Genomic DNA, 14,859 nt, shown 5'->3' with positions numbered 1-14,859 from the left:
TCAGTCAGTGAGTCAGTCAGTGAGTCAGTCAGTGAGTCAGTCAGTGAGTCAGTCAGTGAGTCAGTGAGTCACTCGTTCAGCACCTCCATCATTCACGTGTACCTCCTGGCTGGGGTCACCACGGGTCAGTCGGTCAGTCGGTCAGTCGGTCAGTGAGTCAGTCAGTGAGTCAGTCAGTGAGTCAGTCAGTGAGTCAGTCAGTGAGTCAGTCAGTGAGTCAGTCAGTGAGTCAGTCAGTGAGTCAGTCAGTGAGTCAGTGAGTCACTCGTTCAGCACCTCCATCATTCACGTGTACCTCCTGGCTGGGGTCACCACGGGTCAGTCGGTCAGTCGGTCAGTCGGTCAGTGAGTCAGTCAGTGAGTCAGTCAGTGAGTCAGTCAGTGAGTCAGTCAGTGAGTCAGTCAGTGAGTCAGTCAGTGAGTCAGTCAGTGAGTCAGTCAGTGAGTCAGTGAGTCACTCGTTCAGCACCTCCATCATTCACGTGTACCTCCTGGCTGGGGTCACCACGGGTCAGTCGGTCAGTCGGTCAGTCGGTCAGTGAGTCAGTCAGTCGGTCAGTCAGTGAGTCAGTCAGTGAGTCAGTCAGTGAGTCAGTGAGTCACTCGTTCAGCACCTCCATCATTCACGTGTACCTCCTGGCTGGGGTCACCACGGGTCAGTCGGTCAGTCGGTCAGTCGGTCAGTGAGTCAGTCAGTGAGTCAGTGGGTCAGTCAGTCAGTGAGTCAGTCAGTGAGTCAGTCGGTCAGTCAGTCAGTGAGTTAGTGAGTCAGTCAGTGAGTCAGTCGGTCAGTCAGTGAGTCACTCGTTCAGCACCTCCATCATTCACGTGTACCTCCTGGCTGGGGTCACCACGGGTCAGTCGGTCAGTCGGTCAGTCGGTCAGTCAGTGAGTTAGTCAGTGAGTTAGTGAGTTAGTGGGTCAGTCAGTGAGTCACTCGTTCAGCACCTCCATCATTCACGTGTACCTCCTGGCTGGGGTCACCACGGGTCAGTCGGTCAGTCGGTCAGTCAGTGAGTCAGTCGGTCAGTCGGTCAGTCAGTGAGTCAGTCAGTCGGTCAGTGAGTCAGTGAGTTAGTGAGTCAGTGAGTTAGTGAGTGTGTCACTCGTTCAGCACCTCCATCATTCACGTGTACCTCCTGGCTGGGGTCACCACGGGTCAGTCGGTCAGTCGGTCAGTCGGTCAGTCAGTCAGTCAGTGAGTCACTCGTTCAGCACCTCCATCATTCACGTGTACCTCCTGGCTGGGGTCACCACGGGTCAGTCGGTCAGTCGGTCAGTCGGTCAGTCAGTGAGTTAGTCAGTGAGTTAGTGAGTTAGTGGGTCAGTCAGTGAGTCACTCGTTCAGCACCTCCATCATTCACGTGTACCTCCTGGCTGGGGTCACCACGGGTCAGTCGGTCAGTCGGTCAGTCAGTGAGTCAGTCGGTCAGTCGGTCAGTCAGTGAGTCAGTCAGTCGGTCAGTGAGTCAGTGAGTTAGTGAGTCAGTGAGTTAGTGAGTGTGTCACTCGTTCAGCACCTCCATCATTCACGTGTACCTCCTGGCTGGGGTCACCACGGGTCAGTCGGTCAGTCGGTCAGTCGGTCAGTCAGTCAGTCAGTGAGTCACTCGTTCAGCACCTCCATCATTCACGTGTACCTCCTGGCTGGGGTCACCACGGGTCAGTCGGTCAGTCGGTCAGTCGGTCAGTGAGTCAGTCAGTGAGTCAGTGGGTCAGTCAGTCAGTGAGTCAGTCAGTGAGTCAGTCGGTCAGTCAGTCAGTGAGTTAGTGAGTCAGTCAGTGAGTCAGTCGGTCAGTCAGTGAGTCACTCGTTCAGCACCTCCATCATTCACGTGTACCTCCTGGCTGGGGTCACCACGGGTCAGTCGGTCAGTCGGTCAGTCGGTCAGTCAGTGAGTTAGTCAGTGAGTTAGTGAGTTAGTGGGTCAGTCAGTGAGTCACTCGTTCAGCACCTCCATCATTCACGTGTACCTCCTGGCTGGGGTCACCACGGGTCAGTCGGTCAGTCGGTCAGTCAGTGAGTCAGTCGGTCAGTCGGTCAGTCAGTGAGTCAGTCAGTCGGTCAGTGAGTCAGTGAGTTAGTGAGTCAGTGAGTTAGTGAGTGTGTCACTCGTTCAGCACCTCCATCATTCACGTGTACCTCCTGGCTGGGGTCACCACGGGTCAGTCGGTCAGTCGGTCAGTCGGTCAGTCAGTCAGTCAGTGAGTCACTCGTTCAGCACCTCCATCATTCACGTGTACCTCCTGGCTGGGGTCACCACGGGTCAGTCGGTCAGTCGGTCAGTCGGTCAGTCAGTGAGTTAGTCAGTGAGTTAGTGAGTTAGTGGGTCAGTCAGTGAGTCACTCGTTCAGCACCTCCATCATTCACGTGTACCTCCTGGCTGGGGTCACCACGGGTCAGTCGGTCAGTCGGTCAGTCAGTGAGTCAGTCGGTCAGTCGGTCAGTCAGTGAGTCAGTCAGTCGGTCAGTGAGTCAGTGAGTTAGTGAGTCAGTGAGTTAGTGAGTGTGTCACTCGTTCAGCACCTCCATCATTCACGTGTACCTCCTGGCTGGGGTCACCACGGGTCAGTCGGTCAGTCGGTCAGTCGGTCAGTCAGTCAGTCAGTGAGTCACTCGTTCAGCACCTCCATCATTCACGTGTACCTCCTGGCTGGGGTCACCACGGGTCAGTCGGTCAGTCGGTCAGTCGGTCAGTCAGTGAGTTAGTCAGTGAGTTAGTGAGTTAGTGGGTCAGTCAGTGAGTCACTCGTTCAGCACCTCCATCATTCACGTGTACCTCCTGGCTGGGGTCACCACGGGTCAGTCGGTCAGTCGGTCAGTCAGTGAGTCAGTCGGTCAGTCGGTCAGTCAGTGAGTCAGTCAGTCGGTCAGTGAGTCAGTGAGTTAGTGAGTCAGTGAGTTAGTGAGTGTGTCACTCGTTCAGCACCTCCATCATTCACGTGTACCTCCTGGCTGGGGTCACCACGGGTCAGTCGGTCAGTCGGTCAGTCGGTCAGTCAGTCAGTCAGTCAGTGAGTTAGTGAGTTAGTGGGTCAGTCAGTCGGTCAGTGAGTCAGTCAGTGAGTCAGTGAGTCACTCGTTCAGCACCTCCATCATTCACGTGTACCTCCTGGCTGGGGTCACCACGGGTCAGTCGGTCAGTCGGTCAGTCGGTCAGTCAGTCAGTTAGTCGGTCGGTCAGTAAGTCAGTGAGTCACTCGGTGAGTCAGTGAGTCACTCGTTCAGCACCTCCATCATTCACGTGTACCGCCTGGCTGGGGTCACCACGGGTCAGTCGGTCAGTCGGTCAGTCGGTCAGTCGGTCAGTCAGTCGGTCAGTCAGTCAGTGAGTTAGTGAGTTAGTGGGTCAGTCAGTCGGTCAGTGAGTCAGTCAGTGAGTCAGTGAGTCACTCGTTCAGCACCTCCATCATTCACGTGTACCTCCTGGCTGGGGTCACCACGGGTCAGTCGGTCAGTCGGTCAGTCGGTCAGTCAGTCAGTTAGTCGGTCGGTCAGTAAGTCAGTGAGTCACTCGGTGAGTCAGTGAGTCACTCGTTCAGCACCTCCATCATTCACGTGTACCGCCTGGCTGGGGTCACCACGGGTCAGTCGGTCAGTCGGTCAGTCGGTCAGTCGGTCAGTCAGTGAGTCAGTCGGTCAGTCAGTGAGTTAGTGAGTTAGTGGGTCAGTCAGTCGGTCAGTGAGTCAGTCAGTGAGTCAGTGAGTCACTCGTTCAGCACCTCCATCATTCACGTGTACCTCCTGGCTGGGGTCACCACGGGTCAGTCGGTCAGTCGGTCAGTCGGTCAGTCAGTCAGTTAGTCGGTCGGTCAGTAAGTCAGTGAGTCACTCGGTGAGTCAGTGAGTCACTCGTTCAGCACCTCCATCATTCACGTGTACCGCCTGGCTGGGGTCACCACGGGTCAGTCGGTCAGTCGGTCAGTCGGTCAGTCAGTGAGTTAGTGGGTCAGTTAGTGAGTCACTCGTTCAGCACCTCCATCAGTCACGTGTACCTCCTGGCTGGGGTCACCACGGGTCAGTCGGTCAGTCGGTCAGTCAGTCAGTCAGTGAGTCAGTCAGTTAGTGGGTCAGTCAGTGAGTCAGTCAGTCGGTCAGTCAGTGAGTCAGTCAGTGGGTCAGTCGGTCAGTCAGTGAGTGGGTCAGTCGGTCAGTCAGTCAGTCACTCGTTCAGCACCTCCATCATTCACGTGTACCTCCTGGCTGGGGTCACCACGGGTCAGTCGGTCAGTCGGTCAGTCGGTCAGTCAGTGAGTCAGTGAGTTAGTGAGTTAGTGGGTCACTCGTTCAGCACCTCCATCATTCACGTGTACCTCCTGGCTGGGGTCACCACGGGTCAGTCGGTCAGTCGGTCAGTCGGTCAGTCAGTGAGTCACTCGTTCAGCACCTCCATCATTCACGTGTACCTCCTGGCTGGGGTCACCACGGGTCAGTCGGTCAGTCGGTCAGTCAGTCAGTCAGTCGGTCAGTCAGTCGGTCAGTGAGTGAGTCACTCGTTCAGCACCTCCATCATTCACGTGTACCTCCTGGCTGGGGTCACCACGGGTCAGTCGGTCAGTCGGTCAGTCGGTCAGTCAGTGAGTCAGTCACTCGTTCAGCACCTCCATCATTCACGTGTACCTCCTGGCTGGGGTCACCACGGGTCAGTCGGTCAGTCGGTCAGTCGGTCAGTCAGTCAGTCAGTGAGTCACTCGTTCAGCACCTCCATCATTCACGTGTACCTCCTGGCTGGGGTCACCACGGGTCAGTCGGTCAGTCGGTCAGTCGGTCAGTCAGTCGGTCAGTCAGTCGGTCAGTCACTCGTTCAGCACCTCCATCATTCACGTGTACCTCCTGGCTGGGGTCACCACGGGTCAGTCGGTCAGTCGGTCAGTCGGTCAGTCAGTCAGTCAGTCAGTGAGTCACTCGTTCAGCACCTCCATCATTCACGTGTACCTCCTGGCTGGGGTCACCACGGGTCAGTCGGTCAGTCGGTCAGTCGGTCAGTCAGTCAGTCAGTCAGTGAGTCACTCGTTCAGCACCTCCATCATTCACGTGTACCTCCTGGCTGGGGTCACCACGGGTCAGTCGGTCAGTCGGTCAGTCGGTCAGTCAGTGAGTCAGTCAGTCAGTGAGTCACTCGTTCAGCACCTCCATCATTCACGTGTACCTCCTGGCTGGGGTCACCACGGGTCAGTCGGTCAGTCGGTCAGTCGGTCAGTCGGTCAGTTAGTCAGTCAGTGAGTTAGTGGGTCAGTCAGTCGGTCAGTGAGTCGGTCAGTGAGTCAGTCAGTGAGTCAGTTAGTGAGTCAGTCAGTGTGTCAGTCAGTCAGTCACTCGTTCAGCACCTCCATCAGTCACGTGTACCTCCTGGCTGGGGTCACCACGGGTCAGTCGGTCAGTCGGTCAGTCGGTCAGTCGTTCAGCACCTCCATCAGTCACGTGTACCTCCTGGCTGGGGTCACCACGGGTCAGTCGGTCAGTCGGTCAGTCGGTCAGTCAGTGAGTTAGTGGGTCAGTCAGTGAGTCAGTCAGTCGGTCAGTCAGTGAGTCAGTCAGTGGGTCAGTCGGTCAGTCAGTGAGTGGGTCAGTCGGTCAGTCAGTGAGTCACTCGTTCAGCACCTCCATCATTCACGTGTACCTCCTGGCTGGGGTCACCACGGGTCAGTCGGTCAGTCGGTCAGTCAGTGAGTCAGTCAGTTAGTGAGTTAGTGGGTCACTCGTTCAGCACCTCCATCATTCACGTGTACCTCCTGGCTGGGGTCACCACGGGTCAGTCGGTCAGTCGGTCAGTCGGTCAGTCAGTGAGTCAGTCACTCGTTCAGCACCTCCATCATTCACGTGTACCTCCTGGCTGGGGTCACCACGGGTCAGTCGGTCAGTCGGTCAGTCAGTCGGTCAGTCAGTGAGTCAGTCAGTGAGTCAGTGAGTCAGTCGTTCAGCACCTCCATCATTCACGTGTACCTCCTGGCTGGGGTCACCACGGGTCAGTGGGTCAGTCGGTCAGTCGGTCAGTCAGTGAGTCAGTCAGTCAGTGAGTCACTCGTTCAGCACCTCCATCATTCACGTGTACCTCCTGGCTGGGGTCACCACGGGTCAGTCGGTCAGTCGGTCAGTCGGTCAGTTAGTCAGTCAGTGAGTTAGTGGGTCAGTCAGTCGGTCAGTGAGTCGGTCAGTGAGTCAGTCAGTGAGTCAGTTAGTGAGTCAGTCAGTGTGTCAGTCAGTCAGTCACTCGTTCAGCACCTCCATCAGTCACGTGTACCTCCTGGCTGGGGTCACCACGGGTCAGTCGGTCAGTCGGTCAGTCGGTCAGTCAGTCACTCGTTCAGCACCTCCATCAGTCACGTGTACCTCCTGGCTGGGGTCACCACGGGTCAGTCGGTCAGTCGGTCAGTCGGTCAGTCAGTGAGTTAGTGGGTCAGTCAGTGAGTCAGTCAGTCGGTCAGTCAGTGAGTCAGTCAGTGGGTCAGTCAGTCAGTCAGTGAGTGGGTCAGTCGGTCAGTCAGTGAGTCACTCGTTCAGCACCTCCATCATTCACGTGTACCTCCTGGCTGGGGTCACCACGGGTCAGTCGGTCAGTCGGTCAGTCGGTCAGTCAGTGAGTTAGTGGGTCAGTCAGTGAGTCAGTCAGTCGGTCAGTCAGTGAGTCAGTCAGTGGGTCAGTCGGTCAGTCAGTGAGTGGGTCAGTCGGTCAGTCAGTCAGTCACTCGTTCAGCACCTCCATCATTCACGTGTACCTCCTGGCTGGGGTCACCACGGGTCAGTCGGTCAGTCGGTCAGTCGGTCAGTCAGTGAGTTAGTGAGTTAGTGGGTCACTCGTTCAGCACCTCCATCATTCACGTGTACCTCCTGGCTGGGGTCACTACGGGTCAGTCGGTCAGTCGGTCAGTCGGTCAGTCAGTGAGTCACTCGTTCAGCACCTCCATCATTCACGTGTACCTCCTGGCTGGGGTCACCACGGGTCAGTCGGTCAGTCGGTCAGTCGGTCAGTCGGTCAGTCAGTGAGTCAGTGAGTCACTCGTTCAGCACCTCCATCATTCACGTGTACCTCCTGGCTGGGGTCACCACGGGTCAGTCGGTCAGTCGGTCAGTCGGTCAGTCGGTCAGTCAGTCAGTTAGTCAGTGAGTCAGTCAGTGAGTCAGTCAGTGAGTCAGTCAGTCACTCGGACACGCACCTCCATCATTCACGTGTACCTCCTGGCTGGGGTCACCACGGGTCAGTCGGTCAGTCGGTCAGTGAGTCAGTCGGTCAGTCAGTCGGTCAGTGAGTCAATGAGTCAGTCGGTCGGTCAGTCAGTCAGTCAGTCGGTCAGTCGGTCAGTCGGTCAGTGAGTCGGTCAGTCAGTCGGTCGTCAGTCACTCAGAAAATCACCTCCATCATTCACGTGTACCTCCTGGCTGGGGTCACCACGGGTAAGTCGGTCAGTCGGTCAGTCAGTCAGTCGGTCAGTCAGTCGGTCAGTCAGTGAGTCACCCACACAATCACTAAGTCACTCACTCACACACTCAGTCACACACTCAGTCACCTACTCACCCACACAATCACAGTCACTCAGTCAGTCACACACTCAGTCACTCAGTCACCTACTCACCCTTACAATCACTCAGTCACACACTCAGTCAGTCACACACTCAGTCACACACTCAGTCACTCAGTCACCTACTCACCTACACATTCACTCAGTCACCTACTCACCTACACATTCACTCAGTCACCTACTCACCTACACATTCACTCAGCCACTCAGTCAATCAGTCACACACTCAGTCAGTCACACACTCAGTCACTCAGTCACCTACTCAGTCACACACTCAGTCACTCAGTCACACACTCAGTCACACACTCAGTCACTCACTCAGCCACTCACTCAGTCACTCACTCAGTCACACACTCAGTCAATCAACCAATCAGTCACTCACCCACAAAATCACTCAGTCACTCACTCAGTCACACACTCAGTCACTCAGTCACTCAGTCAGTCACACACTCAGTCACTCAGTCAGTCAATCAACCAATCAGTCACTCAGTCAGTCACTCAGTCACACACTCAGTCACTCACCCACTCAGTCACTCAGTCAGTCACCCACTAAGTCACTCAGTCACCTACTCACCCATACAATCACTCACTCAGTCACTCACTCAGTCACTCACTCAGTCAGTTACACTCCGTCAGTCAGTCACACACTCAATCACTCAGTCAGTCACACTCAGTCACTCACTCAGTAACAAACTCAGTCACACACTCAGTCACTCAGTCACCTACTCACCTACACATTCACTCAGTCACCTACTCACCTACACATTCACTCAGTCACTCAGTCAGTCACACACTCAGTCACTCAGTCAGTCACCCACTAAGTCACTCAGTCACCTACTCACCCATACAATCACTCACTCAGTCACTCACTCAGTCACACACTCAGTCAGTCAGTCACTCAGTCAGTCACTCAGTCAGTCACTCAGTCACTCACCCACACAATCACTCAGTCACTCACTCAGTCACTCACTCAGTCACACACTCAGTCACTCAGTCACCTACTTACCAACACAATCACTCAGTCACTCAGTCAGTCACTCAGTCACACACTCAGTCACACTCAGTCACACACTCAGTCGCTCAGTCAGTCACTCAGTCACTCACTCAGTCACACACTCAGTCACTCGGTCACTCAGTCACCTACTCGCCCACACAATCACTCAGTCAGTCACACACTCAGTCACCCACTCACTCACAAACAGTCACTAACTCAGTTATCCACTTACTCTATGCATGTATATGGGTCTCTACGTATCTCGATGGGGGTCTTGATGTACGTGTATGGGTCTCTGTGTGTCTCTATGTATCTCTATGGGTCTCTGTGGGTATCTATGTATCTCTATGTATCTCTATGTATATATGTATCTCTATGTGTCTCTGTGTGTCTCTGTGTGTCTCTATGTATCTCTATGGGTCTCTATGGGTCTCTATGAGTCTATATGTGTCTCTATGTGTCTCTATGTATCTCTATGTATCTCTATGGGTCTCTATGTATCTCTATGTATCTCTATGTATCTCTATGTGTGTCTCTATGTATCTCTATGGGTCTCTATGTATCTCTATCTATCTCTATGTATCTCTATGGGTCTCTATGTGTCTCTATGGGTCTCTATGTATCTCTATGTATCTCTGTGTATCTCTATGTATCTCTATGTATCTCTATGTGTCTCTGTATCTCTAAGGGTCTCTATGTATCTCTATGGGTCTCTATGTGTCTCTATGTATCTCTATGCATCTCTATGCATCTCTATGGGTCTCTATGTGTCTCTATGTATCTCTATGTATCTCTATGTATCTCTATGTGTGTCTCTATGTATCTCTATGGATCTCTATGTATCTCTATGTATCTCTATGTGTCTCTATGTATCTCTATGGGTCTCTATGTATCTCTATGGGTCTCTATGTGTCTCTATGTATCTCTATGTATCTCTATGTATCTCTATGTGTCTCTATGTATCTCTATGGGTCTCTATGTATCTCTATGTATCTCTATGTATCTCTATGTATCTCTATGGGTCTCTATGTATCTCTATGGGTCTCTATGTATCTCTATGTATCTCTATGTATATATGTATCTCTATGTGTCTCTGTGTGTCTCTGTGTGTCTCTATGTATCTCTATGTATCTCTATGTATCTCTGTGTCTCTATGTGTCTCTATGTGTCTCTATGTGTCTCTATGTATCTCTATGTATCTCTATGGGTCTCTATGTATCTCTATGTGTGTCTCTATGTATCTCTATGTATCTCTATGGGTCTCTATGTATCTCTATGTGTCTCTATGTATCTCTATGGGTCTCTGTGTGTCTCTATGTATCTCTATGTATCTCTATGTATCTCTATGGGTCTCTATGTGTCTCTGTGTGTCTCTGTGTATCTCTATGTATCTCTATGTATCTCTATGGGTCTCTATGTATCTCTAAGGGTCTCTATGTATCTCTATGTATCTCTATGTATCTCTATGGGTCTCTATGTATCTCTATGTATCTCTATGGGTCTCTATGTATCTCTATGGGTCTCTATGTATCTCTATGGGTCTCTATGTGTCTCTGTGTGTCTCTGTGTATCTCTATGTATTTCTATGGGTCTCTATGTATCTCTAAGGGTCTCTATGTATCTCTATGTATCTCTATGTATCTCTATGGGTCTCTATGTATCTCTATGTGTCTCTATGTGTCTCTGTGTGTAGGCATGTCTCTATGTATCTCTATGTATCTCTATGGGTCTCTATGTATCTCTATGGGTCTCTATGTATCTCTATGTATCTCTATGGGTCTCTATGTATCTCTATGGGTCTCTATGTGTCTCTGTGTGTCTCTGTGTATCTCTATGTATCTCTATGGGTCTCTATGTATCTCTAAGGGTCTCTATGTATCTCTATGTATCTCTATGTATCTCTATGGGTCTCTATGTATCTCTATGTGTCTCTATGTGTCTCTGTGTGTAGGCATGTATCTCTATGTATCTCTATGTATCTCTATGTATCTCTATGTATCTCTATGTATCTCTATGGGTCTCTATGTGTCTCTATGTATCTCTATGTATCTCTATGTGTGTCTCTATGTATCTCTATGTATCTCTATGTATCTCTATGGGTCTCTATGTATCTCTATGTATCTCTATGGGTCTCTATGTATCTCTATGGGTCTCTATGTATCTCTATGTATCTCTATGTATCTCTATGTATCTCTATGTATCTTTATGTGTGTCTCTATGTATCTCTATGTATCTCTATGTATCTCTAAGGGTCTCTATGTATCTCTATGTATCTCTATGTATCTCTATGAGTCTATATGGGTCTCTATGTATCTCTATGGGTCTCTATGTGTCTCTATGTATCTCTATGTATCTCTATGTATCTCTATGTCTCTGTGTGTCTCTGTGTGTCTCTATGCATCTCTATGGGTCTCTATGTATCTCTATGGGTCTCTATGTGTCTCTATGTATCTCTATGTATCTCTATGTATCTCTATGTATCTCTATGTGTCTCTATGTATCTCTATGTGTCTCTATGTATCTCTATGTATCTCTATATATCTCTATGTATCTCTATGAGTCTATATGGGTCTCTATGGGTCTCTATGTATCTCTATGTATCTCTATGGGTCTCTATGTATCTCTATGTATCTCTGTGTCTCTATGTATCTCTATGTGTCTCTATGTATCTCTATGTGTCTCTATGTATCTCTATGTGTCTCTATGTATCTCTATGGGTCTCTATGTATCTCTATATATCTCTATGTATCTCTAAGGGTCTCTATGTATCTCTATGTATCTCTATGGGTCTCTATGTATCTCTATGTATCTCTATGGGTCTCTATGTATCTCTATGTATCTCTATGTATCTCTATGTATCTTTATGTGTGTCTCTATGTATCTCTATGGGTCTCTATGTATCTCTATGTGTCTCTATGTGTCTCTATGTGTCTCTATGTATCTCTATGTGTATCTCTATGTATCTCTATGTGTCTCTATGTGTCTCTATGTATCTCTATGTGTGTCTCTATGTATCTCTATGGGTCTCTATGTATCTCTATGGGTCTCTATGTATCTCTATGCATCTCTATGTATCTCTATGGGTCTCTATGTGTCTCTATGTATCTCTATGTGTCTCTATGTATCTCTATGTGTCTCTGTGTGTAGGCATGTGTCTCTATGTATCTCTATGTATCTCTATGTATCTCTATGGGTCTCTATGTATCTCTATGTGTCTCTATGTATCTTTATGTATCTCTATGTGTCTCGATGTATCTCTATGTATCTCTATGTATCTCTATGTATCTCTATGGGTCTCTATGTGTCTCTATGTATCTCTAAGGGTCTCTATGTATCTCTATGGGTCTCTATGTATCTCTATGTGTCTCTGTGTTTAGGCATGGGCCTGGCTCTCAACTTCCAGCCGTCACTCATCATGCTGGGTCGCTACTTCAGCAAGAGGCGCCCTCTGGCCAATGGGCTTGCAGCAGCAGGCAGTCCAGTGTTTTTGTGTACCCTCTCTCCTCTCAATCAGGTGGGTGGGTGGTGGTGGTGGTGGGGGGGGTGGTGGTGGTGGTGGGGGGGTGGTGGTGGTGGTGGGGGGGTGGGTGGGTGGGGGGGTGGGTGGGTGGGTGAGTGGGTGAGTTAGTGGGTGAGTGAGTGAGTGGGTGGGTGAGTGAGTTGGTGGGTGAGTGAGTTGGTGAGTGAGTGAGTGGGTGGGTGAGTGAGTGGGTGGGTGAGTGAGTTGGTGGGTGGGTGGGTGAGTGAGTGGGTGAGTAAGTGAGTTAGTGGGTGGGTCGGTGGGTGGGTGAGTGGGTGAGTAAGTGAGTTAGTGGGTGAGTGAGTGGGTGAGTGAGTGGGTGGGTGAGTGGGTGAGTGAGTGGGTGAGTGAGTGGGATAGTGGGTGAGTGGGTGAGTGAGTGAGTGAGTGGGTGGGTGAGTGAGTGGGTGAGTGAGTGAGTGAGTGGGTGGGTGGGTGGGTGAGTGAGTGAGTGGGTGGGTTAGTGAGTGGGTGGGTGGGTGGGTGAGTGGGTGGGTGGGTGAGTGAGTGGGTGAGTAAGTGAGTTAGTGGGTGGGTCGGTGGGTGGGTGAGTGGGTGAGTAAGTGAGTTAGTGGGTGAGTGAGTGGGTGAGTGAGTGGTTGGGTGGGTGGGTGGGTGAGTGAGTGGGTGGGTGGGCGGGTGAGTGAGTGAGTGGGTGAGTGGGTGAGTGGGTGAGTGAGTGGGTGGGTGGGTGAGTGGGTGGGTGGGTGAGTGGGTGGGTGGGTGAGTGAGTGAGTGAGTGGGTGGGTGAGTGGGTGGATGGGTGGGTGGGTGAGTGAGTGAGTGGGTGAGTAAGTGAGTTAGTGGGTGAGTAAGTGAGTTAGTGGGTGGGTGGGTGGGTGAGTGAGTGGGTGAGTGGGTGAGTGGGTGAGTGGGTGGGTGAGTGGGTGAGTGGGTGAGTAAGTGAGTTAGTGGGTGAGTAAGTCAGTTAGTGGGTGGGTGGGTGAGTGAGTGGGTGAGTGGGTGAGTGGGTGGGTGAGTGGGTGAGTGGGTGAGTGGGTAAGTGAGTGGGTGGGTGGGTGGGTGGTTGGGTGCTAGGTCTGTGATGATGATTATGACGATGTTAATGATGATGTTGATGATGATGATGATGTTGATGATAATGTTGATGATGATGGTGATGTTGATGATGATGGTGATGATGATGGTGATGATGATGATGTTGTTAATGATGTTAATGATGATGATGGTGATGATGATGTTAATGATGATAATGATGTTAATGATGATGTTGATGATGATGATGTTGATGATAATGTTGATGATGATGGTGATGTTGATGATGATGGTGATGATGATGGTGATGATGATGATGTTGTTAATGATGTTAATGATGATGATGGTGATGATGATGTTAATGATGATAATGATGTTAATGATGATGTTGATGATGATGTTGATGATGATGTTACAGCTGCTACAGCATCACTTTGGATGGAGAGGAGGCTTCATGGTTTTGGGAGGTCTGCTCCTCAACTGTTGTCTCTGCGGGGCCCTGATGAGGCCCCTTGTCCCACCTCCTGGACAGGCTCAGAAGTTGATGGGTGCCAGTACGAAACATCACCAACATCAACAACAACACCAACATCAACATCATCTACAACATCATCAACAACAACAACATCATCAACATCATCAACATCAACAACATCAACATCACCTTCATCAACACCAACAACATCAACAACATCACCAACATCAACAACACCAACATCAACATCATCAACAACATCAACATAATCAACAACAACACCAACATCAACAACATCAACAACATCAACATCACCATCATCAACATCAACAACATCACCAACATCAACATCACCAACATCACCAACATCACCAACAACACCAACATCACCAACATCACCAACATCAACAACAACATCACCAACATCACCAACATCACCAATATCACCAACATCACCAACATCGCTATTACCACAAACACCATCACCATCACCAACATCAACAATATCAACAACATCATCAACATCACCACCATCGCTATTAACACAAACACCATCACCATCGTCAACATCACTAACATCAACACCAACATCACCAACACCACCATCGTCAACATCACCACCAACATCAACAACATCACCATAATCGTCAACATCACCAACATCAACATCATCAACCTCACCAACAACAACATCACCAACATCACCAACATCACCAACATCACCAACATCAACATCATCACCAACATCACCAACAACAACAACAACATCAACATCATCAACATCACCAACAACAACATCAACATCATCACCAACATCATCACCAACATCATCAACATCATCAACATCACCAACAACAACATCACCAACATCACCAACATTACCATCATCACCATCATCACCACCATCGCCATTAACACAAACACCATCGTCAACATCATCATCATCATCACCACCATCATCATCACCAACATCACCATCACCGCAAACATCACCCACCACCATCAACACCATCACCACCATCAACACCATCACCACCACCACCACCATCACCACCACCATCACCACCACCATCACCACCACCATCACCACCACCATCACCACCACCACCACGGTTACCATCTGCATGAGCACCATCAGGGCAGAGGGATTTCCCCTCCCCCAGGACCTCACAGAAATGTTCAGCAAATCTGCAAACCTGTTCCTGGGGGGTGGAGGGGGGTGGAGGAGATTGGATCGCCCTCAGTACTTCCTCAACAGATGGCACCTCAGCCAGCCACTCACAGGGGGTGACTTCTTCCAATATTTGAGGCACCGCAGCCTCAGCAGGGTCATCCTCACTTTGTGCCACGATGTTT

General features: G+C 50.4%; 1 protein-coding gene across 2 annotated transcripts in view; it reads left to right on the top strand.

The window, feature by feature from the left end:
- LOC116937369 (monocarboxylate transporter 4-like) overlaps window positions 1-14,859 on the top strand; it is a 43,856-nt gene that overhangs the window by 12,137 nt on the left and 16,860 nt on the right. The window contains exons 3-4 of one of the 2 annotated variants that reach the window (XM_076057020.1): window positions 11,890-12,026; window positions 13,447-13,576. In XM_076057020.1, the coding sequence (XP_075913135.1) occupies window positions 11,890-12,026; window positions 13,447-13,576 (267 nt within the window). Of the gene's footprint in view, window positions 1-11,889; window positions 12,027-13,446; window positions 13,583-14,859 lie in introns of both variants that reach the window. The other variant, XM_076057019.1, reaches the window with a different exon arrangement.

This window comes from Petromyzon marinus, chromosome 79 (genome assembly GCF_048934315.1).
Source record: "Petromyzon marinus isolate PM22_M1 ecotype Great Lakes invasive population chromosome 79, UKy_Petmar_22M1.pri1.0, whole genome shotgun sequence".
In the NCBI taxonomy this organism is placed as follows: Eukaryota; Metazoa; Chordata; class Hyperoartia; order Petromyzontiformes; family Petromyzontidae; genus Petromyzon; species Petromyzon marinus.
Note: the sequence above shows the minus strand (reverse complement) of the source record. Positions and strands in the feature narration are given on the sequence as shown.